General features: G+C 50.3%; 2 protein-coding genes across 4 annotated transcripts; both read left to right on the forward strand.

Annotated features, from left to right (window-relative positions):
• Nucleotides 1-4833: 4833 nt before the first annotated feature.
• On the forward strand, nucleotides 4834-8480 carry AQP5 (aquaporin 5). The gene is made up of 4 exons (XM_009971948.3): nucleotides 4834-5278; nucleotides 6600-6764; nucleotides 7033-7116; nucleotides 7671-8480. Exons 1-4 carry the CDS (start codon nucleotides 4916-4918, stop codon nucleotides 7854-7856), a joined length of 798 nt encoding a protein of 265 aa, XP_009970250.2. The 5' UTR covers nucleotides 4834-4915; the 3' UTR covers nucleotides 7857-8480.
• An 8799-nt stretch (nucleotides 8481-17279) lies between these two features.
• LOC104365204 (exendin-3-like) lies at nucleotides 17280-22818 on the forward strand. 3 transcript variants are annotated; one of them, XM_032997484.1, is made up of 5 exons: nucleotides 17280-17410; nucleotides 20728-20836; nucleotides 21578-21730; nucleotides 21854-21922; nucleotides 22385-22818. In XM_032997484.1, the coding sequence occupies exons 1-5, from the start codon at nucleotides 17380-17382 to the stop codon at nucleotides 22392-22394; spliced, it is 372 nt and encodes a 123-aa protein (XP_032853375.1). In that variant the 5' UTR covers nucleotides 17280-17379; the 3' UTR covers nucleotides 22395-22818. The 3 variants fall into 3 exon arrangements, with proteins under 3 accessions (XP_032853375.1, XP_009970261.2, XP_032853376.1); XM_009971959.2 differs by having other exon boundaries at nucleotides 21578-21724; XM_032997485.1 differs by lacking the exon at nucleotides 17280-17410 and adding an exon at nucleotides 20032-20149.
• The last annotated feature ends 1977 nt before the right edge of the window (nucleotides 22819-24795 follow it).

Consider the following 24795-nt stretch of genomic DNA (forward strand, 5'->3'; position numbering starts at 1 on the left):
ATCTACAGCGAGTCCCATTTCACAAGGTTCTCCCAAAGGGTCTGGGTGCAAGACCAGAGGCTCTGTTTCGATTTTCAGCCCGATTTTCCAGGATTACAAACAACCTAAAGAAAAATCACACATTTCTCCAGAGACCACTCAGTGCAAGAATCTTTAGTGCCAGATATGAGGCAACAAGGGATGCTACCACCACAAGACTCTTTAAATCCTAATCAGTATATACTATTTAGATTTTTAGGTTGAGAAACTTCTTGATGCATTTGCTCTGGGTCTCAGAGGCAGAATGGGGTGAACAACTGATTTTTCAGTTCACCACGGTAACCAGCTGTCCACCTACTGTCACCAATATTTTGCTTTGTAAAGTCTTGGGCTCTTGGAGCCAGATGATTATGTGAGAATTTCAGCTTTTAAGAGTTTCCAGGTTCCTCTTTGCTATTTTTAGCATTTATAGGTGCTTTGGAGCCTGGTCGTGCTTTCAGTTCCCCTCTGCCTTGACGCAACTCAACCATCTCCATCCCAGAGCTGGCCCCTGCTCTCCAGCTAGCTCCATGCCCTCCCATCCCAGCAGCACACACAGCGGGATGGCATTGCCAAGGTGAAGAGGGGAGATCTCTTTCCTGGTGGCAGCTCTCTCCCCACATCATTTCAGCATTTATTCCCAAGCGTGCTCCTTGCAATCTTGAGACTGCGCTGGCCAAGAAGACATTTCCACAGCAAACACAATTCAACAGGAAAAATACCACTGCCCCAAACACAGCTCTGTCTGAGTTCTGAGGACGCTGATAAACGGCTGCTTACCCATAAGAATTCAAAGTATTTATCTAGACGAGGAGAAACACAGCCTCTTAATGTCGCTGATGCAGGTGGCTTTGCTGGAAAGGGCTAGACCTGAAAATCAGGACGCCAGGGTTTCAAGCCCAGCTTTTGCACTGTGTGATCTCGTACAGGCCTATTTTCTAACCAGCCCTTTGCTTTCCCTGATACACATTATTATTATCTCCGTGTGACGATTTAATGATGATTTCAATGCAAATTAATTATTAAGGATGCTGACATGTCCATTGCAGACCAACCCCAAAGCATTTCCATCCACCTGTACGCCTTAGAGACCATCAAATAATTTCTAAGCAAAGAGCAGAGCAATGCTGTTATTAAGCATTAACACTATTCAGCGTTTAAATAGCATCAACCCTGTTTACAGACTCACAGGTTACAAGGTCACTGTGACCACCCAGCTCAGCACAGCAGCCACCAAGGGCTGGAGGACAACTTTGGGACTGGCTTCTCGTGTCAAAGCAGTGAGATGCCAGTAAGGGACGTGGAGACATCCCCAAAGCCAAATTCAGCCTCATGGGGTTTTTGCTCCAAAGCTGGGTCAGGTTACTAGGGGAAGCAAAAGCCTTGTTGCTCCAGGGCAGGAGAAGGTGGAAACACCATCAGCCTCAGGCCAGCAGAGTAATCTCTCCCTTTAAAGGGAGCGCAAGCAGATGGTGGGTTAGATAAGAGAAATCCTTGAAAGCCCTGTCTGAAACACCTGCACAGAGACATTGGGTTGCACTAGAAAGTGTCCAGGCTTTGAGCTAATCCCACCACTTTCCCTGCCACCATGGCAAGCAGCCACCACAGGAACTGAGGACGGGGAGGGGAAAGTTTGCTACTTCTTGCTCTACTTTTAATTCCCAGCACGTGTTATTTTTTCCCCCATCAATGGCTTGCTGCAAACTCCCAAAGCTAAACCAGCAAGAAACACCCTTTCTCTTAAAAACAAACTAAACCAAACTTTCTCCTCTGGCCATCTAATCCCAACTAATGACAGATTCCGGTGGAAGTAGTTGTCTCCTGCTACTATTATTATTCCTGCTTGTATTATTGTGCCAGTTTTAGGGTCCTTGATCAAGATCCAGAGCCAGGTGAGGGAGGGAAAAAACAAAAGCCAGGCTGGTCTGGGTCTCAGCAGCATTTATAATTTGAATTTGGCTACCTGCAACACAATCTGCTAGGCCTTGAGGTCCAACATGGAGTTGAACTCATCAGAAACCTGGGCTGCCATGGAAATGACAAATTAATAGCAGCCCCATGTGGGCTCGGAAAATGAAATTAGAAAACTGAGGATGACAGGGACCAACACACGTATGCAGTTAATAACACACACGCCTCCGTGGGTGAGGCAGAGCCTCGGGAGGGCCCCGGGCAAGGATGAGGCACCAGCTGCTTTCCTCCCACCTGGGCACCCGGCACCCCAGCCCGTCGGTGGGGTCGGGTCCCTATCCCCCTCCAAGACATCGTCCCCAAGCCGTGTGGCCTCACGACTGAGTGGTAGATGCAGGCAACTTCTGGTTGTGTTGTTTGTCTGCCAACGCCACCGAGGAGGAGGAGGAGTTAGACGGGTAAACCTGTCCTCCTTGCAAAAAGCCTCCTCACCTTCTTTCCTCCAGAAGCCTAGGGGTGAAACAAGGCATGCGTGACCCCATCACGTAGGTGTCTTGTCTGTCAGCAGGACCTGTGTAATGCCTTCTCAACATCTTGCCCAATTCAATTAAATTTGACACATCAAAGGCACTCTCAGTTCATACAAGCTCCTTGGAGGGCATGTAGCTGAGGAGAGGAGAGAGGACAAGGAGCCTTCCTAATGCCTGCTCAACATGGTTAGACATCAGAGAAGCCGAGCAAGAAGAACGTCTCAGTGAGCAAAGTCTAGCAAACGGCCTCAGGAAAATAGTTTTTGCATGGCATGTTGTTAGAGAAACATCTTGTTTCCGTCTGGAAGTTTTGCCCATCATTTCCAGCATTATTTGGTTATATCTCCTAGTCAGCTGGCAGATTTTGCTGGGAGGTTATTATCCACAGCTGGGAACCTGGGAGAGCATCTTTCAGCTCAACGCTGCTTTTTAGCTGAAGCGAGGCGTGCGGCAGAGGAACTGCCAGCAAAACACGGCCACCTCCAAAGGAGATCTGTGGCGGGCACATTATGAAAGTGTTTAGAAGATGGGAACAAAGTGCATTTTATCCAGCTGGAGCCACAGACAGGGCTGAAGGGAAGTGGCAAGCAATTACTCCAGCTGGAATCTGGCCAGGGTGTCTTGAAATACCAGCTTGCAAAACTTTCACCAAAACACGCCAACGGACCAGGTGTTTCTAGGATAACAGATCTGGTCTTTAACTCTGCAATCTTCCCCAGGATCAGCAGAACCAGGAGAAAACCATTATCAGGAATTAATGCTGTAACGGATCCTCAGTCCCTTGAGACTCTCCAGGTCTGTTTGCTGGGCTCAGGACTTTGGCTACAGCTGGAGGAGAAAGGCTCATTTATTTTCAGCTCTGGAGGAAGAAGTCCCTTCTTCTTGCTCTGAAGAGGAATCCCTCCTAGCTCTTGACCCCGCGGGATGTGTGCAGGTCTGATTGCACCCAGCAGAAGGCAGCAGTGAATGCAACTTTTTAGTGCTTTTTAAATTTGAAGAGGGATTTAACTGACTTTACCAATCTCCTACATGTAGAGTTTTGCTCACCGTGTGCCAGAGTGCAACCGCTTCTGCGGAGGCACGTGGCAGCCACAGATAACCCCAGCCCAGGCTCACTGCATTAGGCATGGAGACATGGCATTGCTCGAGAAAGGCGAGATGCAATCAACCAAGCAAGGAGAGCAGATCTGGCACCCAAACCCATTAAAAAAAAAAAAAAAGTCCTGGCACAAGGCTGCAAGGACTGCAAGGGAACCATTGTTAAGTGTCACCGGAGCCTTTTTCCGCCCCAAAACCTCAGTCCCCACCAGCTCTGCATTGCACAGCACGGAGAGCCTCCCCCCTCCACTCCCTGCCAGCCAAGGATTTGCAGCTGGACAGATTTAGGATGGAGGGCAGCGCCACAGGAACGTGAAAAGAGACGTGTAAACATGGCCTGAGTCCGTGCAAAGCCTGTGGCTTTATGCTGGCATTCCCAAGAGCAAAATCATTGACCTTGTTGAGCAATAGCTTGAAAGGCAAAAAGAAAAGAAAAGGGCCCAAGATGACAGGAGTAGGATACACCCTCCCTGGCTACAGGCAGCGAGCACCCATCAACTGCCAACTCACACGCTGGCGAAACCCACACTCAATGCTCTGTAAGGAGCAGCCAAGCAGAAAGGCAGCAACGAGGTCTGCGGTCGGGCTTTGCAGTGATCAGTCCTCTTCGTCCGAGCTATGCCATCCCATTCAGCCTCCATCCAGGCACCTCAAGGAAGCCCTGGCTTGTCTATGGCTTCCCAGCCAGGCAAAGCGTCCCCCAAACCCTGCCCTGCTCCCAGGACAACTGCAAGCCACTTGTTTCCTGGAGTTGAGCTGTCCTGACAGCCTGGGAGCAGCTTCAGGTGCTTAACTTTGCTTTATGTTTCAACATCCCATGTCAATTGAATGCACTGGGAGCCCTGCCCCAGGAGAGCTCCTCCAGCCCAACACCGGCAACAAGACCTTTCAAACAAAAATACGGTTCTCTCCAGTCTGCAAACACATGGAAGAAGGCAATATTAACTACACCTCTGCTAATGAAACACCCAGAACCTGGCGAGAGGTAGTAAAAGGGAAAAGCAGAGGAGGGAGCACGGCATCGTTATGCAACCGTGTTATCTAACGACCACAGAGACACCCTATAGGGGCTCTTTGTTTGCAGAGGGAAGGAGAAAGAAATGCCACCAATATCTGAGTCATTGGTTCACCAAGAGGCTCCGAAGTTATTTTCAGATGGAAACTTTTCCAGTTTCACATGATAATTTGGGAGGACTGGCTAATTCCCTGGCTCCACCCACCGCCCTGTAACACAGCTCCCTGCTGCTCTTGCATATATAGATAGGTATGGCCCTACAATTGGGTGCAGACAGAAGAGCCTGGAGACAGAAGAAACCTAAACTTTCTTCCTTCCCAGCTGCCCTCCACCCGCTCCCACCATGAAGAAGGAAATATTAACCCTGGCCTTTGCTCGATCCGTCTTCGTCGAGTTTATCTCCACTCTCATCTTTGTCTTCATCGGCCTCGGCTCAGCCCTAAAGTGGCCATCTGCCCTCCCCAGCATCCTTCAGATCTCACTGGCGTTTGGCCTGGCCATCGGTACGTTGGTGCAGGCATTCGGCCACATCAGCGGTGCCCACATCAACCCGGCGGTGACCATCGCCTTCTTTGTCGGGAACCAGATCTCCTTCCTCCGGACACTCTTCTACGTGATTGCCCAGCTGGTCGGGGCCATCGCCGGGGCTGGAATCCTGTACGGCGTGACACCAGCCAATACACGTGGCAACCTGGCCATCAATGCGGTGAGTCTCCCTACCTGGAGGTAGTTCACCTTGCCGCGCGGGCTCTCCTTTCCTTCTGAGCGAGGAGCTGGTGCCAGCACCGGCCCGGAGAGCCAAATCCATTGAGCTCGGCACATTGTCCTGCATGCACAGAGGGATGGGAACGGGATAGGAGCAAACGCCAGCGTAGCCAGCAGAGTACTGACATGACAGCTTTATTGTGCAGGGTAATGAATGCATGTTTTTTTCCTCCTTTAATAAGCGCTTCCTTTATCCTAAGGGCCTGAGTGAGTCACCCGCACCATTGAGATGTTCTCGACTGCAGCCTCTCCACCTGGAGATTAGTGCTGGGATAGGAGCTGCGCCAGGGTGGACGGGGGAGGGCAGGGAGAAGAGCCCAGTCAAACCAGTATGGGCAGGGGGAGCAGAAGCCCACTGTAACCAGTGGGCTGGGGGAGCTGGATAGAGAGAGGTGGTGGAGAAGAGCTGAAGGAAGAGCAGTGCACGGAGCGGGCAGGGAGGCTGTGAGTGGCAGGGGCTGTTCTTGGAGAAGGAGGGGAGACAGTGGGACCATCTGAGATAAGCAGTGACAAGGAGCATGTCTCAAACCCTTGGGACAGCGCTGGGAAACCACCTGAAATGGGAGCAGAGGGGCTACCGCTCCGACCACGGCCAGGTCTGGACCCCTTGGAGCAGCACAGACACATTGCAGAGGATTCAGTCACTAGGATGGGGTGCTGCAATGCTCCATGTCCCAAACCAGTCAGCTTTAGCCAAAACCAAGCTGTGATGGCTCAGGTCAGTTTGCCCTTCCTGTGCCCAGTGGGGGCAAGTCCAGCTGACAGTCCCCAGTGGGCAGAGGCACTGGGACAACAGCCCGTCACAGCCGCACCCCAACCTTCATCCCATGCCCCTCCGTGGTTGCTGCCAGTGGCCCCCCAGCCTCTCGGGGAGGTGCTCCACAAAGCGGAGGGGAGAAGAGTCAGGATACAACAGTTTGCAAGGATCAAGGGGGAAAGAAATGCCGGAAAAAAGGGATAAATCGGTGTGGGGTTTGGTGAGAAAGCACTGAATGTTGGGAGACAGCAAGTGGAAAGAGATGTGGAGAGCCCTGGGAAGGGGAGCTCAGGAGAGAGACAGAAAGAAAGATAATTTTTCCCTTTCAGGGAAAGGAGCAGTGGCCAGCATGGTACCTTGTGCTCCAGGGCTGGGCAGGGTACCTGGGGGTGTTTCTTGTGCATGGCTTTGCCAACCCAAATCCACCAGCAAAGCACCTAAGAGCCCTCCCAGTGATGTCGAGCCCCAGGAATGGTTAATTATCGTCCCTCTTGATGGTTCACAGCTCAACAACAACACAACCCCAGGCCAGGCCCTCGTGGTGGAGATCATCCTCACCTTCCAGCTGGCCGCGTGCATCTTTGCATCCACAGACAACCGGAGGAATGGCAACGTGGGGTCCCCAGCGCTGTCCATCGGCCTCTCTGTTGCTGTAGGCCACTTGGTGGGGGTAAGTGTCCAGGCAGCAGGGCAGGGGAGAAGGTCCCCTTAGGACAGGGCTCCCCAAAATACTCTTGTGTGGTTGGTCCCAGAGGGAGCTGCAAGGGGACAGCCAACATGGGACATATCGGGGCTCCTTCTCCATCAAGAGGAGGGAATCTTCACCTCTCTGCAAGAGAGACGGCGTCAGGGGCCATTTCAGTCCCTGTCTTCTGAAAAGTTGCTCGTAACTGCTAAGCAACATGATGCTTAACCTGGTCTCCTTTCCACACCGACAGATCTACTTCACCGGCTGCTCCATGAATCCAGCCCGGTCCTTTGGGCCTGCAGTCATCGTGAGGAGGTTCAGCCCAGCACACTGGGTGAGCATTGGCAGCGTGCTGGGTGGGCTAGCCAGGAGGCTGCCAGGGCCAGCTGCAGGCAACAAGGGGAGAGGGCAGCAATTGCCATGGGGATTACGGGCCTGAAAGGATAAAAGGGGGCTGGGGAACAAGGGAGGCTGTCCCCCTTGTTGCATGGGAAACAGGTTAACCCCACAGTACAGAGCCAGCAAGGGGACAAGCATGAATCCCCCATGCAACAGTGCATGCTGAGCTAAGGCATCATTTGAGGTCAAAAAAGCCCACAGAGGAGCCCAGCTTAGGCTTTCCACTCACCTGCAAGATCAGACCCAGCCTCGCAGAGCACACTCGGTGCCTCCTTTCTAACACCCCACATCTTTGCATTCCTAAAGAGCTTGAGGTCTTCAGCAAGCAAAGGTTGAGAGGATTTCAACCCAAGAAGTCTACTGAAAAAGGCATTTACATCTTTCCATGGGTTAGGAGATGTGGAACAGCAAGAGATGCTGGTGTGATGGCTGAACCTGGTGCACCAGCCTTCAAGACCTGCTCTCACTCTCTCCCTTGTTGCTTTCTAGGTGTTCTGGGTTGGACCCATCCTTGGGGCTTGCTTAGCCGCTCTACTCTACTTCTACATCCTTGTCCCCTACTGCATGAACATGTCAGATAGGGTTGCCATCGTCAAAGGCACCTACGAGTCAGAGGAGGAGTGGGAAGAGCAGAGAGAGGAGAGGAAGAAGTCCATGGAGTTGACCCCACCATAGGAACAGTTGGAAAAAAAAAAAAAAAAAAGAAACAAAAAAAAACACAAACCAAAGCCAGGGAAGAAGCCCCATGCACGGGCTCATGTGTGCCCCAAAGCCAGGCAATGAACACATACAGCTACAGTAGACTCTTAAGCAAAAAGTCTTATAACTTAAAGACCACCTGTGACTAAAAAAAAAAAAAAGGAGTATTGCAGTGTCTGTGTATATAATCCCGCTACGTGGGTGTGAGCGCTAGAACCATTCCTAGCTTAACTTCAGCCAGCTAAGCCCAGCAAAGGAGTCTCAGCCCAGGGCAGCCTCTCAGCAGTGGTTTTACACCCACCTGGATGCATCCCTGCCCTCCTAGGTGTGAGTTTTACATGATTTTCAGAGGCCTGAGACCGCACGTTCTAGCACACACAGGGTTTCACCCCTGTGTCTGATGGCCCAGGGGATGGAAATACTGTGTAGATACCAGCAGAGAAGAACGACTGCCTTGGGAAGGTGGGTGCAGCAAACTCCCTCGCTTTCTCCCTGCCTCAGGGCCCATGCTGCTCATAGATGCTCTTTCATGCATTAGCTGGTGCTGATGAGTCCTATTTATTTGTGGCTGCAGAAAGAACGTGATTTTTGGATTTTGTGTTGAGATCTTTGTAATATAGTTTATTATTTATTGTGAATAAAGAATGTTTTAAAAGAGTCATGGGCACAAGTCTGCTCAGGTATCAAATTTTAGGAGCAAAAATGGATTAAGCCGGATGTAAAGCCATCTCAGAGATCCAGGGCAAGAGCAAATGCTTGGATCACAAATCCCGTGGCAGCTGGCACCACAAGAAGGTGGTTTGGGAGGTGATAGTCATTTATCCTGAGAAGGATAAACGGGCACTAGTGCTGGGGGGAAGGAGGGGGCGAGGTGCTAGGTCCAGGGCAGTTTGAGCCCATCTCTGAGGCTGGCACGAGCTGGGAGGAGCCAGCAGCAATCCTCCAGGCGTTTCGCCGGTTTGCGTCGGGTACAGCTTTCTGCCATACCAGTTCTCCCAGACGGCTCCACAGGTGCCCTCAAAAACTGACCCACAACGGTCCCCAGCCCCCTCACCGGGTGCCAAACCCACACCTTCGCCCTGACCTTCTGCTGTAGCCCTGCTCTTCCAGTTCTGCCACAACCCTTTGCCAAAGCATCTCGCTCCCGACCTGGGCATGGGGACACTGTGCACTGGCACTGCCCCAGCCGTCCCTCCCATCGGCTACCGCAATCCAGCCGCATGCAAAGCTCTGCCATCACATCCCCTCTTCTTGCTGCAAAGATGAGGTTTCTGTCTGGAGGCCCTGAAGGAGGTGGGAGATGCTTGCCTGGGAGCTCCCCGATCCCAGATGCAGCTCGATCCCAATCAGACAGGTTACGCCACCTTCTCATGGCAGTGCCAGGGAGGGTAAGAAGCATCACCTATATTTCAGCATGCCTAAACATATTTGCAATCCCAGCTGTGGCACTGCATGAACCTGGGTAGCAACAGACCCTTATCCTTCATTTTCCTTTGCCCATCCAGATCTCAACAAGAGGTTGGTGACAAGCAGGAGACAAAAAGGAGACAGAAGAGCCCTTAGTTTGGATCACACAGGTCAGCAGAGCTAGGAAGCGAAAAATGCAGCCTTACACCTTGTCTTAACCTTCCCACCTCAGGGATGGGCAGAGATCTATGACCCTTCTGTACCTCAGTTTCCTCTTTCATAGGGGGGAATAATATTAAGCCCATTTCTCCTCAGGAAAAGGCAGCACGGTCATACATGACATGGGAGATGTTTTACAGACACCAGCCCCAGCGAAACATTAAAGCACCTCCCAACCCCAGAGACAGCCCTCTCGGAGCAACCCACAGTGATGCGCGGGACTGGGGCAGGTCAGCACTCCTAAAAGCCACATCTCACAGTCTCCTTCCACTGCACCCCTAGACACTGAAGATGCACCCAAAGGGTACGTTCAGGCACCACCCAGAGCAGGGAATCCCAGGCATCCCCCTTGCTTTGCTGCTCTCAATTCCATCCACCCTGGCACCGGAGAAGGGATCCAGGACTCCTGACATCCCCCCCACCTCACCCTGCAGTGGGAACTGGGGGTCACTGCAGCACCCCATGGAGGGCCCCAGCCCACACCAGCACCGCCAGCGTGATCAACAACCAGGAGAAGAAACCCAGCCTGGGTGTGAGCCCTCCACGAGGATGAATCAGAGGATCCTGTGGCAGCGGCTTTGCGTCAGCACAAAAAGCATCCAGGGCCTGGCTCGAAAACACAGGCAGAATGGCCCCACGCAGGACTGGGGGGCACAAGCAATTAACCCCCTTTCCCAGTGCACAGGCAGGGGCAGACGCTGAACCAGGGGGTGAAAGCAGGCTGGAGCCCTGCGAGCACGCTGCTGAAGCCAGCGGCATCCCGACACGGCGCAGAGGTCAGCGTGAGCCCCAGCACACCTTCCCCACCGGGCTGCTCGCTGGTCTGTGCTGCGTTTAATTCAGGCAGAGAGGTCGCATTTAATGCAGACCAAACCCTGGCATCCTGCGAGTGCCGGGACAGAGCCCGGGTCATGGCTGGGAAAACTTGAGGTCCTCCTGCCTGGTCTCACCTGCCCAGAAATGAGAACAGCAGCACTTAAAAACAAATAGAGACATTTATTCTTTTTTAATTAAAAAAAAAACAAAAAAAAAAAACCAACAAAAAAAAACAACAAAAAAAAAACAAACATTCAAGCTTCTTCAGCCACAGCTTTAATGAGATTGAAGGGCTGGTAGTCAGCAGCAACAACACTCTCTTAGCAGAAATAGCCGTTTCACAGAAAAAATACCTTCATTTCATCAGACACAACAAGGGCTGATATAATCCCTGCACATTCAAACCAGATTTACCTGTAGCACACAATAATGCAGTCACAGCTTCACCACGCTTGTTGCCCCAGCTTCCCCCAGAAACAGGAGTTTCAATTTCAGGAGCCGTATCTCGGCACACCTCCACCCCATACACCCACGCTGCCGCCTACCCTTCCTCACAGCCATACAGATCCAGCACCATTTTGGTTAGAAAAAAGTGACCTATATTGGGGCTTTGTATTACCAGCTATCTTTTCCCTATTTTAGAGGTGTATCACCAGGTGAAACTTAAACCAAAGCACTTCAGCGTACCATTCTTGTATATATTTGCCGTAATTAAAGGGGGAATGGATGCAATTATTTCTTAAACATGCCTACTAGCAATTTCTTTGCACTAAAGATTTCACAGACTATTTCTAATCCTTGAGTATCTTTTCTATTAGCAGGTAGTTACTACACAGCTTTAAATTTTTTTTTTTTCTGGCACAGAGGAAAAACCCAACTATTTTCACATGTTGTAACAACCTAGAAACCTTATATCTCTTTACAAGTCAAAGGACTTTCAGTCTACTTAAAGCCTTTAGCAGCTCTGTGTACCATTTAAAGTTACACAAGATTACTGGGCCATTGTAGAGACAGGGAAAGGCACCAGGTGCTTGAGGAGAAGCAAGACCTAGTGGCACTATGTCAATTAAAAAATTTTTAATGGGTTGCAGGTGCCTCTTCACTTCGGTCCATTGCAAAGCATAAGCCCTAGCTCTCCATCACTCTGCCCCTGAGCAAGAAGGGATAATGCTCCACAATTTGGGAGCACATCCCTTCTACCCTGCTACCAGCTCAAACTATTTTGCAACCCTAAGTGCTTTGCTTAAAGTCGCAGTTTCTGCCTTCATGTGAAAAGCACTAGGCCAGTTTCACCTGCAGAACAAAGCAGAGCAGTGCTCAGTCAGGATGAGAAATGAAAAAGAAACCCAGAAAAACGCCAGGGAAGATGGAAAAGCATTGCAGAGGGGTACTGCAGCCCACCAAGTGCCGCTGGAAAGTCCACAAGGCACAGGGAAGCAAACTCCCCCCTCCCGGAGGATTCCCGCCACTTCGCTAGAGTCCCAAGCAGTCAGGGACAAACTTGGGAGCAAGGAGAAGCCACAAAGAAGCCAACCTAGAGACATCCTAACCCCCCCCCCCCCCCAGCTCCACACTGCACTGGGAGATGTGCAAGCCTTGCAGGTATAGAACACACCAGCGCATCACCCAGCGCTGATGGGCAGTAACGCTGCCAACAGGGGAGAAGCCTCTGCAGAGGCACGGCAGAGCCTGGCATGGGTGTTGGCATTAGTCACGGTGCAGACTGTCAGCACCCACCTCCTCCTGAGCACAAGCACCGAGCCTTCCCCCTCCTACTCAGCCTCTGCCCGGCCTACAGCTGCCGCGGTACCAATTCCTTACGAGCCAGGAAACAGCTCACGCAGCCACCGAGGGCCACCAGCCACCCTTCCTGTTGTTGAACGGCATCACCCCAGCCAGGTAACGCAGCCTCCGCCTGAAGATCAGCCGCTGTAATTTGTATTTTGCTCCCTGGCTCGTATGATGGGTGACTTGGGGTTGAATGCAGCAGCATGTTGGCGTAGGCTCCGGCACCCAGCAGCACCACAGCGACAAGCTGCCACGCTCACGTGGGCGTGAAGCCACCGGTACCCCCTTGGTCCTTGCGCCAGCGTCGCTGCAGCCCACCAAGACCCTGCTGTGTGCATGGGCAGACATGGGGAGATACAGCACCACAATATATGCAAATACAGGATAAGATGGGTGTTGCCCCCAAATAAACCATGCAGTTAAAGAGAAGGGCAGGAGATGTCCAAAGACCAGGGAGGGCAAGAGTAGATCTTCTGCATATTGTCTCTGTTCCCACCTCAACACCCTCCTGCAGCCCCCAGAAATGCCTCTTTAAAGCCCAACGGAGTTTGGAGGTGCCCCAAGATGGGGGACCAGCAGGGGACAGGGGTCAGCCTGCCCTGGTACCAAGCGTGGGTGCTCTGGAGCAGCACCCATGGTAGAGCAACGGGTGCCCAGGGCATCTCTTGCTGCCCTCTGCTGGGATGCTCCATGGAGAACAGACAGGGGACCAGGAAAATCCTCACCAGAACAGGTCCACTTGAAGAAAAAACCCCACTCTTGCTTCCACACACCCTTCCCCAAAGATCAGCCACAGCACCCCATGTGAAAACAAGGTTCCCTTCCTCCCTGGCATGTGGGGACCGCAGGCTCAGCGCTGGCTGGATCGGGGCTGCATTTCTGCTGCCAAGTTTCCTCTTGCTCAAACTTTTGGCCTCCGCTTTCCAGGATACAGCCTGCCGCTGCCCGTTTGTTCTTAATCACCCTCCTGTAAACAAGCAAAGTCCAACGGCGGCTCATATAATGGATCCTTGTGCTGCTGGGTGGTGACATCAATTAAAAAAAAAAAAAAAGAGAGTAATAAGTAAAGAAGGGAAAATAAAAAAAGCAACCCTGCAGCCCTGAGGTCTGCCTGACAAAGGTGCTTTGTTGGGAAACGTCAGCTCTGGAGCCGGGAGGGTTTCCCAGGCACAGCCACTGAGAGCAAGGAGAATGCAAGGATTTAGCAAGCAAGGCAGGGATTAAATGCAGCTTTGTTAAACCACAGCCCTGTCCAAGCTCCCACCCAGGGGAGACGCACACTCAGGATTCAGGCTGGTTTACTCCAAAACAAAAGGTCCCCAAGCTCATTGCCTCCCACCAGCATCAGGGTGTACAGGAGCAAGGGAGGACACTTCCTCCAGGACCCTTCCCGTGCAACAGAACTGTGGGGCTGGGCATGACATCTGGGAACCAGTTCAGCTCAAACAGACCCTGAAAAATAACCACTAATCAGCAAAATAAAACATTCTCTGGCATGTGTTCTCCAGGATACAGGCCCTTCTTTGCTGTCTTGACATTAATCCTGTTTGGCAAGACAGCAAGAGCTCTTTTGCCCACAAGCAAGGTGCAGCTGCAGGTTGATATAATGCCCTCTTGTGCAGCCTGGAAAAAAAAAATGGATGGAAAGAAACTTAAAATGTCCTATACAATTTGCCTTTTTAAAAAAGCCACAAAAAAGAAAAATCAATTCCCTTTCCTCAACAATTGTTTCAAATTCTAACAGCTGGGATTTTCCCCTCATTCCCAGGAGCTGCATTTATTTGGTGACAGAGCAGCTGTTTTCCTGCCAAAGCAGCATCAGCTAGAGAAAATGAGCCCCTTCTCCACTCTTAAAGGATTTTTTTTAAGCTACTTATCAAAACAGCCAACTGCTTTCTCTCCAAGAGCCATTGCCCCCCACTTAAAGATCAGAGTCCATAGGCATTATAACAGCTGTTATCAGCACCAATCACCATCATAAAGGAAAGGGACATAAAATACTATCAGCTTATTTTGTTCCAAGTAGATAAGAAAATATCTATAGGTGTTTCACAAAGAGATCCCATAAGAACAGTTAATCAGTGGATAAAGCCTTCATTTAAGTCCAGTGTGTAAATATGCACCTACTGGCACTAGCAACATCAGCAGGTTTTTGTCTATATGTCTTTGTCCTGGATTTTCACCACATTGTCTGTGTTAGGATTTTACTTTGGGTTTTGAGCTAAAAACCAGCTGAATGTCATTAACCAGCAGAGCTCAGCTCCCCCTCTCTGCAGGCGGCATCCCTGCAAAAATGAGACCCTGTGCTTGAGTTTACTCGTCCCTTCTGTATCATCCAATCCCCACACGCTCATTTTTTTCATAGAAACAGCAACACATCTGAAGAACACAACTTTGCTTCAGCAGCCACCCCAACTTTTCAGCAGTTCAAGCAAAACCATGCCTTGTTGCATTAATAAGACTCTTCCCCACCGCAGAGCGCATCCACCCACATCAAGGCACACTCCAAGACTGTTTGTGAATGAGACATCCCACTGCACCAGGGTTATCAGGAGCGAACATCCAGCAACAGATTAGCTGCTGGATTTTCAGTTTGTGCCACTGTTATTTAGCACCAGCCCTACAGTCTCAAAACTAGGCCAGAATGGTCAAAACAGGTACTCATGACTGCAAAGAGTTTTTCCACCGGGGCACGGGAGCTGCAGGTCTCAAGGCAACCCCTGCCCCAATCTGGGGGACTGAAGTCCTGTGCAAGGCTGGAACACTGTAAGAATAAATTCTGCAAAAGTGTCTTGGAGGAAGGCTCAGACAACTCAGATTTACTGCAAGTGGGCAGACAAACCTTTAGTCTCCAGATGGAGACACTGAGGCCAAAGAGTCTGAATTCTGCAGCTGCTGCAGGGTGCAGCTCCCCAAGTTTATCATTTGACATCCCCCAGGGTAGATTGAAGCCATAGCCAAACATCCCCGGCAGAGCAAACACAGCTTCTCTACACAAACAAGAGAGTGAATCTTGAGGCATAATTTGTCATCTAATTGCACCAACACACCCAGGATTAATTGCTGCATTTGAATGTGAAGAAGTTTTGATTTATGGCACAATCAGCTTTCATCAGCCGGTTACCAACGATTGCTGCTGAAATAAAAGCCATTGCAAACATCCAGAAAAAGGTCTCTAGTAGGGGGATTTTTGCAAAGCTAAAGAGTCAAGGGTTATTTAATTACACACAAGCCTGCTAAGGGCCCACAGAAATCAAGAGGCTGAAATTAAAACCTCTGCTACATTTGCTCCAAACTGCTGAGGGCTTTTTAGCCCATGTAGGGTGGTAACTGGTCTCATCAGGGTCTATAAGATTTTTATAGCACTATGGGTAGGAAGAAGAGGCAGGTAAAAAAAGAAACCTGACAAAGTTTTCCACATTCCAAAGCCAAGGGGACATTTAACAGCAATAAACCATTAACCACCATCTCCCTTTGTCTCAAATAAAGAAGGGTAATTAAAAAAAACACCCTAAACCTAAGTCAGGATTTTGGCAGGCTATAGGCACATAACCACTGAGGCGTTGAGCCAAACATTCTCACAACCACCTAACCCCATGGGCAGCACCCCAGGAGCACCCCACACACTCACAGGTTTACTTGCCCAGAGCTGCCCCAGTTCAGATCCTGCAGGGCCCCAGCACAAACCAGCAATCGCTTGGTGCGGGTCCAGGGCGCCCTGAGGGAGACAGCCTGCTCAGCGCCCCCACAGCTTGCTCAAAACCACCTAATAGCACCTGGCACAGCTCACAGCAACTGCTTTCCTCCAAAAGCAAGAGGAAAGCACCCACCTTTCACCACAGAGCGTCACGCTGAAAGCACCCAGGGAGCAAGGGACGGCCAAGGAGGACCAGGGAGCAGAGGGGGTGGTAAAGCTTGCAAGACTAAAGACGAGGGAGGACCATGAGCACCCGATTTTGTAGGCAGCAAGGGCTCAGCCAGGTGCCCTGCATCCTGCTCCACCTGCTGAGGCTGATTGCTGGGGCTTTAGCCAAAGGAGGTAAAATGCACTAGCTAACCCAGGTGAAAGGACAGAGCCTCTAATCTGACCTTCAGGTGATCCAGCAGCTCCCACTGATGAGGAGGAGCAGGGACACTCTTGCAGCAGTGTCACCACAGCTGGATATCCACCAGGTGCCCCGATGCCAAATGTGAGATCCCCGTGCTTGACCCCAATGCCTTTTGCCTGCAATTCCCCGCGAGTTCACACCTCTCCCAGCCCAGCATGGGTGCAAGCTGGATTCTCATCCAACCGACCTCCACTAATGAAACCACTACTACTTCTCCAGGTTCATGTTCCATGAGGGAAGCATGCCTTTGGCACCCAATGACTTGCCTTGCCATGCATGTATCATGCACATTTAGCACTCCTGAAAGGTGCTTGGGGACAGGAGAGCAATGGGAGCCGGGGGCAAGAGGAGTCTTACCCAATTTCCTTCTGCTATGTTAACAGCAAAGGGAGAAAAGTAATAGATTCGTCAAAAATTGAGATCCACCATGGGGTAGATACATCCTGAACTTGATTTCAGGAAGGGCTACATGGCATTGACCCCTATTCTTAAGAGCTCATGACTCCAAATGAGCTCGTCACAGCCTGCCGCATAGCTCGGAACCATCTCTGCATCCCACCACACTCTTCCTCCCTGATATCAAGAGTCAACCACGACAACAAGCCAGGAGGCCATGAGCCCTTGACTCTGCATCATCAAAGGCAGATACTGTTTCGTGCCTAAAAAAACATGCACAAAGGGGAAAAGAGGCAGGAAAATAATCCACGTCCCTTCAGAGCTGCCAAAATACCTTGCTGGGAACACAGAATATCTTTCTTTAATGGCTGTGCCTTTGCTCTCAAACACCTGTAAAGCAAAACACAGGAAAAAAGCCCAAAAGATGCTGAAACCAAAACCATGCACTCAGCATCACCCTGAAGGAGGTGTTTCAGGTTAACCACTGACCTGAGAAGGTCTTTCTTTGCCCAGTTATGCCTTGGCAGTAGCCACTGCCAGCAAGAGGCAGCGTGCTCTGACGCACGGGTATAAAATTGCCTCCAAATGTTGTAGGGATGGAGGATACCACAAACGGCTTCAGCCACAGGGAAAATGAGAGTGGAGAGCGCTTATTCATGGGGCACCAGGCTCTGAACTGCAGTTGGGGGGACACAAAAGAAGAAGGTTTTTCCATCCTCTACTCTCTTGAGCTGGGTTGGACCTGAAATGCACCCCTGTGGGAAATGAAGATCTCTTTGCAGAGGATCCAAGAAGGTGAGGTCAAAGCCTTTATTCCTCTTTGCTTGCAGTAAATCCCTCCAAAATTAACCATCACTTGGTTTGACTGCATCTGCAGCTACAGGACAGTAGTATTGGAGCACTTTGATGTATCTATGGTGACTTTGTGGTAGTGCCTGTTGATCAAGGCACCAAGTCATGTCAACCTGAGTCTATCATGCCAGGCGGGGAAATCGAGCCCCAAAGCAGGAGGTAGCTGGTCAGAATGAGGCTCATCAGGTCTGCGTTATAATTTAAGAGCAGTCTTAAGCATAAACTCATCTTCTTTCCAGCCTGATTTTGGACAGCCCAGCAAGGCCATGTGCCATCATTCCCATCAGAGCTCCTCCGGCCTCTCTCCATGCTTGCAGAGACCAAAACTGGCAGAGGCAGGCAGTTCAGCCACACAGCTGGTCCTGGTGAAACCTAATGGGAAAACGCAGCAAAGGTTGGATGCGTTATGGATGAGTTTAGCTCAGGGTTTGTGGACAGGGAGAACAGTCCAGGAGTTTTCCTTTATCAACTTCTTAGGTCCGTGCTTCATCAGCACAGGATATTCAGGTGTTCTCAAAGATGCCTCTCCAAAGATGCACACAGAGCAAGGATTTGAACCTAAACCAACCCAACTGGGCTGTGGCATGACCGTGTTGCCACCAACAACATCCCCCGACCTGTGGTCTTCCATCCCCAAAGAGAGGGACATCACATCACTTTGGTCCTTGCAGGGACAGGCCAGGTGTTTGGGGAGTGGCTGAGCAAGGAGGAGGAGGCTGAGAGGCAGCTGAAGGGCAGGCAGAGGAAGGCCAGGCAGAGGAAGGCCGGGCAGAAATAGGAAGTCTGCCACCTGCTGTCCGTGAACACCTCGCCAAGTCATAAAATGGGACAAAATCCAGATCTGTATGTGCATCTTAAAATCATGCCCCCATAGCACAGTCTGCCAGGGGGGGAGAGCCACCAGGAACTCAACCCGGGTGGCAAGGGGAAGACCACAGAGGCCACTTGGAAAGGGGAGAGCACCATGCCCCAACGGACTGGTGAAAATCACCTGTGGACAGTGGAGAAAGTGTCCTGTAGGACATTTCTCCAACCCACTCTGTCGCTGGGAGCCACAGTTAAGAAAACCAAGAAGCAACATGACAAGCACTGCAGTGGCTGAGCTGAATTTCCCTTCTCCTGGGCTGGTCACTGCTGCAGAAAGCTTGTGTGTCTTCCTGGGCCAGGGGGACATCACAAACAGTGTCTTCATGAGCTAATTTAATATCATTAATAAATATCCCATCCAAGTGATGGATTCAAGATCTGGACCTCTCCTCTGAAGGTTGAGCTAATTAATCTCCTACCTTCCTCCTCTGATGTCAGGCTTTCTCGCAAGGCCATTGTTGGCCCTAATTAAAAGGCTTTTCAAGATGAGTGTCCCCTGAACACCAGCAATATTTTGACAGTGACAATAATTACAGAAATGTCTTTGGTAGAATAATAATAATTACCCAACCATGAGGAGAATGGTTTCAGGAGGAGATGACAGGAAGTGGCGGAGAAATCAGGACTCGGAGCCCTTGCTCTTCTGGTGGCTGGTGTTGGGCAAGGGAGAAATACGACCCAGCTTACTAAGACTTGATTTTCTCTGCCCATTGACCATGCCTCTGTGAAAAGGGCACATTCAGTCTCCCAAGCACTGAACTATAGACATTCCTTAGCCAAGAGCTCCCCAAATATCTCAAATCTGCCCCAGAAATGCAGCCTGCCATCAACCCTCCAAACGAACAGCCCTCAAAAGCTCATCTGACCCCCCAGCATCCTCAGGGAGCTGAGGGCTTTGCTCCATGTCCACCCGGAGCTGTCAGCATCCTCTCCTCCAGGGCCAGATCCAGTTTTTTAGGGCTACCCTCAGTTTTGCTCTTCTCAAGCCTTTCTTCCTTCACTGGACTCGAGGATTTATAAAAATGAACCCAGTTCCCAGGAGATGCCCCTGCAAAACTATTGTCCTTAGCCAGCTGTTTCCCTAGCTCCTGGGCTGAGCCTGGATGTCCCATGGGGAGAAACGTTGACCTAGATCGGCAGCCGCCCATGTGCCTGCTGTCATCCCCAGATCAAAGAAATGGTGGTGAACAGTCCCAATTTCAGATCTGGTCTTGGGGGACAAAACCAGCCTTGGATCAAAAGTGATGTCTGTCGAGCTGATGAGCTGTCACCCGAATTTTACACTGCAGAAAGCAGCAGCAAGTGCTTGGGTACGCGAATGCTTCTTTTACGTTTTTGCTCTTGCTTTGTTTCTTAATGCTTTTTAACTCAAAACAAAGGTATTTGAAAGGGCACCCTGTGGGTAGAGAAATAATTTCTCTATGCAAGATGCACTGTGGCAATAAAGGGCCATCTCACCTGAAAGGAGGAAACCAATAGATCACTCCTTTGGTCCAAGAAGTGGAAAAAAACGGGAAAGAGAAGAGAAGCAGCAACAACAAAAACAAACAACAAAAAAAAAAACCTTGCTGCAGGCATAAGCTGAAAAATATGGCAACAACTAGATTTTTTGCAACAGCCCCACTTAAAAAATCCTGTAATGATTCATAATGACCCATCCAAAAAAAAAACAGGAGTACCGATGACCTACCTGTCAGCTTTTAGCATCCTGCTAACAAGCTTAAAAGCACTGGTAAGGAGAAGAGTTTAGCCACAACCAGCTTGACGGAGGAAAATAGGATCTTGCTTTTAGGGGAACGGTCGTCTTTACAGAAGGTAAGTGCCTTTTCCTTCCTTCTTTACTACCAATCTCTGAAGAAATTAAACCAGAGTAATGAAAGTGCTCAGTGATGGGCAACAAAAAGTCTGATTTTCAGCAAATAAAGGGTGGGGGTTGGCATTTTATCCCCCCTGAACTGCTAAGGCATCCAGCAAAGAGAAGAAATTTAAAACTCTAATTAATCAACTCTTCTGAAAGCTGCTTTTCTGAGCAGCTAATGGTCGGGAAAGTTCTCCAGCACTCTGGTGATAAGCTCAAGATAGAAATCTTGCTCCTGGATAGAAAAGGGAAGGGTCGTGATAAAGTTTATTGCAATGAATTATATCTTTAGATTATACAAAGCCGTTCTTGTGGCTGTGTGCTTGCGCCCAAGCAACAGTAGACGAGCTGATAGGTAATTGTGAGGATGCTATTTTTCCATGCACCCATCAAAATGCTGCCAGGACTCCAGGGAAGGAGGTTGTCTCGTGCTGGCCGTGTCCCGTGCCGCGCTGCCAAGGGCTCCCGCAGGGGCTGGGGGGTCGATGGCGACTGCAGCCCTGGACGTTTCTCTCTTGACTTCTGCCTTCCCCAGAAGGACAAATGCAGATCGTGCGGTGGCTGTACCTCTCCGGGCTGGGGTTTGCCGTGCTGATCCCAGCAGGGTGGCAGATGGGCCCCAAGGACTTGGATGACACGTCCAGGTACGGGGTGCTGCTGGAGCTGGCCTGGGGAGGTGGCCGGTGCGGGCAGGGGCTGTCGGAGCGGCTCAGCCCTCTCCGTTACTGGTGCTGCCGGCTGTGCCAGCTCCGGGGCAGGCTCACTGTGACAATGTGCCTGTTTCTTTTGTATTTATGCAGACAAGCTCCCTCTTGGCTTTCTACCAGCCCATGCAGGGACATTGCCATGTCCCCCCCAGGATTTCTGGGCTGTGACAGACCAGAGACAGGCTGCACGGGGATGCAGTGGGACGGAGACAGGATGGGACAATGCTCTGGACATGGGGCTGAGCCCCACTCTGTGCCAGCAGCTGTGTGGGAGGAAAACCCTCTGGGGACCTCAACATCAGCTCTCCATCCTGGAGCTGGAGGAGGTTAATCTAAACCTTGGGACAGCACCACGCTCCCTCCCAAGGGCGGCAAGCAGGGACCAGGGTGGAGGAACAAACCCACCACAGCTGAGCAAGACGTAGGGCAGATAATATGGGATAGGACACTGCCTATATTTGATGTCAGGAATAACCCTGGCCGGGCTCGGCAGACCCCTCTGGAACTCCCCTGAAAGTATTTTTATGGGTTATTGCAGCTTTTCTGGAGGTTGTGCCACGCAGTAAAGTGGTTTAGAGGACACAGACCCTGCCCTGGGAGAATTGTGCAGGGAGGATGCAGGATGCCACACTGTGCACAAAACCACCTCTTCTTCCCCCATCCTTCTCTCCCGAGCAGATGGCAGTCATACGAATCCCAAAGTACCCAAAGCTTCGCGTCCGACATCAAGCGGCACTCGGAAGGCACCTTCAGCAGTGACTTCACCCGCTACCTGGACAAGATGAAGGCCAAGGACTTTGTGCACTGGCTCATCAACACCAAACGGTACAGGTAAAAAGGGGAGAGGGGAACAGGGCCATGCTGGGAAATAACCCCCCGCCATGCCACAAGCCCCCGATCCCAATCGTTACTGCAGTTTTAGTTTTCTTGTGGGTGTTTTCCCATTTTTGGCAGCTCCACGAAGAGGTACCTGAAGGAGGAGCCCCACAGTATCCCCTTCCCAGCAGCTTTCCCACCACTCATGTAAGTCATTCCAAATGGCAAACACAGTGAATTAAAAACAAATAAACAAGTAATTTTGAAATGGAGACATAAATCTGTGGGTTTAGGTGCAAAGGTAGTGTGGCTCCCTACACCTGATGCTGCTTCTCATTTTCGCTGGCTCACATGGGTTCTCTCGTGGCTATTTGCAATAAAATAAGACAAGGCAAATTTAGCTCTTTTGGGGGGGATTTAATAGTTTATGATGGGATGAGGCTGTTTTGTTCCCACCATGCTTTCTTCTGACCTTTTGCACTTCATTTCAGTCTTAATGTGGTGGGATCATCTGCATTTACAGGGAATAATATCACATTTCGGTCTCATTGAAGCAAAGCTGTTGCTCCTTTGCAAACGAGAAAATCACTGCTGCTGTTTCAAAGCTCCTAAAGTGATTTCAGGGGGAGTTTCTCTTCTGTGGTTTTTTGCTTGTTTTTTAATATTAAGGTACAATTAAATGGCAAATCAAGGGATCAGCTTTCCAGTAGCATCAGCCTGGGGATGTTGGACCCCTTCACGGTCGCCACCAGCGGATGGCCCACAGGAAGGATTTATCCATCCCACGCAGCTGCGCTGTTTGCCAGTCCCCTCCTCCTAAAATCTGCACCCACGGATCAGCCTTCCTTTCAAACATGGATTTCTCCAGCTTCATTTTCTCTGTAACTGCTCCCACAGTGCTGCAGATCGTGCAGCTTTCCTTAAAGCTTAATAAAACCCTCACTAAATCCAGCAGCTGGATCTTGACATCTCCAGCCCTTCCGAGCATCCCATCGGGATTCCATTCCATGCACCGCTGGTGCCGAGGGATTGCGAGACACCAGCCTCTGACCCCCCGGCATGGCTCAGGTGCCCATTTTTCTCTCAATTCCATCAGTTTTAGGTGAAAGGGCAATCAGGATGCACCTGCCTGACCCCACAGACCTGTGCCAGAGGGGATTTAGAAATAAATTTAAAAAAAATACTATATAAAGATAACTAGAACCTCTTTGGATTTCATTTCATGCTATTTAATTGTATTACAAATGGTCCAAGTAACTCAAAAAATGCTGGGAGGAGGAACTGCTCACTCTGGATGGGGCAATTTCTATCTTTCACCATCACTTTCATCCCCCCCAGACCCATTTCTGAACTCCCTGCACACCCGCAGTCTGGCAGAGGTGATGTGTGACACCGCTGTCACCTCCTGCCCACAACACAGGGCTTATTGCAAGTAATTACAATGAGAAATACCTAAAATTAAAATAAATAAATAAGCTAAAACTAATAAAACCCAAAGCCGATAATTTAAAATCTTTCTCCAGCCAGCTGGTTCCTGCCCCAAGCCCCTCGGAGATGAATTTCCCCCAAAGCACCACTGCCCACTCCCCCATCACCTTGAAAAACCCCCTTAAGAAGCTTCAAAGATGTCTCCGACTCCTCTCCCCCCTTGAAATGACACCAGAGCAGCACAGCGAGACAAATGAGATTGTTTCATTTTCCCGTTATGGCCAATTTACTGTTTAAATTTTCCCATTATGGTCAATGGGCAATGAGAGAAAAACAAGCCAGCCATGGCTCTGGGGGTGGAACCTGTCAGTCAGCAGCAACACGTCACGGACGGGGCCCACGAGACAACGACATGGATTTATGTTAATTGAGTGCCACAGCATGAACCCAAAATAAATCAAATTTAAAAAGGGAAAGAAAAAAAAAAAAAAACAAAAAAAAAAAAAAACCAAACAAACAACCACAAGAAAGCCCTAACAACAAAAGCAAACACACACGAAGATTCAAAGTGATAAGTAACACAGGTTTGCTTAATGGATTTTTTTTCCCCCTTAGTTTTATTGACAACACAGAGCATTTCCAAACTAGATCTTCTCTTACAATAAAATATATTTATTTCAGCATCTCCAAAACAAAAATAATTCCTGTATTTCTAAATGTAGAGCACTGGGAGAAAAATAAAACTAAAAAAAAAAGTGGGCCAGCACCTTATTTCTTACCTTTTTACACCCCTTTGGGATTCCAGTACACTTCATTTTAGGAAGCATTTTGAAGGGGCCCCCAGGGAGACCGGGGGAGCTGGTTTAAGGCACCAAAGAGGAGAACACCCAGCGCCCATCCCGCGTGGCCGGGAAGGGAAGGGGGTTGCTGCCAACTGAAGCATCGTGGGTCACCTCAAGCATTTTTTTTTCTTGAGTCCCCGAGGAACACCAGGAACCACTTTGAGAGGGTTTTTCCCTACAACATAATTTTTCTCCGCACAGAGAAACGATAAATCCTCCCCGAATCAGGAGCCGGCCATGGGCTGATGGGGTATAAAGGGGGCAGCCGTCGCGCCGGGTCTCGCAGCCGGCCAGGGGCCTTCCAGCCACCTTTTAGCTCGCCCCAAGTCACGGTGCTAAGCAAGACCGCAGCTATCGTTGAATTAAAAAAAAAAAAAAAAAAACAAAAAATAATAAAATACGGAAAACCTGCTAGCCCTGCAGACAGCAGGGACAAAACTTTAACTGGAGAAGACGGCCGCATCTGGTTTGCTTTTTAAAGGAGGAACAGCCAGGGCAGCTGCCGCCATTTCGCAGCTCCCCAGGGCCGAGGCAGAGCCCAGCCCGCTCTTCATTCAAACATTCACACCGGCTCCGTTGCCCTCCCGGGTGGGTTTTGTTCTTTCTTTCTGAGCTGGAGAGGTGCCAGGCACGAGCTGAAAACAACCCCAGCCCCGGGCCCTGGCCCCTGCCAGGAGGGAGCGGAGTTCAGCCCGGCTCGCTCCTCTCGCGCAGAGGAAAATAAAAAGGGAAAAACCAGAATTGCCCCCCAGTAGAAGCCCAGTGATTCCATTTTCGGGGCAGGGCAGCACTGGGACCGGTACCACAGCC

The sequence above is a fragment of the Tyto alba genome, unplaced genomic scaffold (genome assembly GCF_018691265.1).
Source record: "Tyto alba isolate M040663 unplaced genomic scaffold, T.alba_DEE_v4.0 Super-Scaffold_23, whole genome shotgun sequence".
Classification (NCBI taxonomy): domain Eukaryota; kingdom Metazoa; phylum Chordata; class Aves; order Strigiformes; family Tytonidae; genus Tyto; species Tyto alba.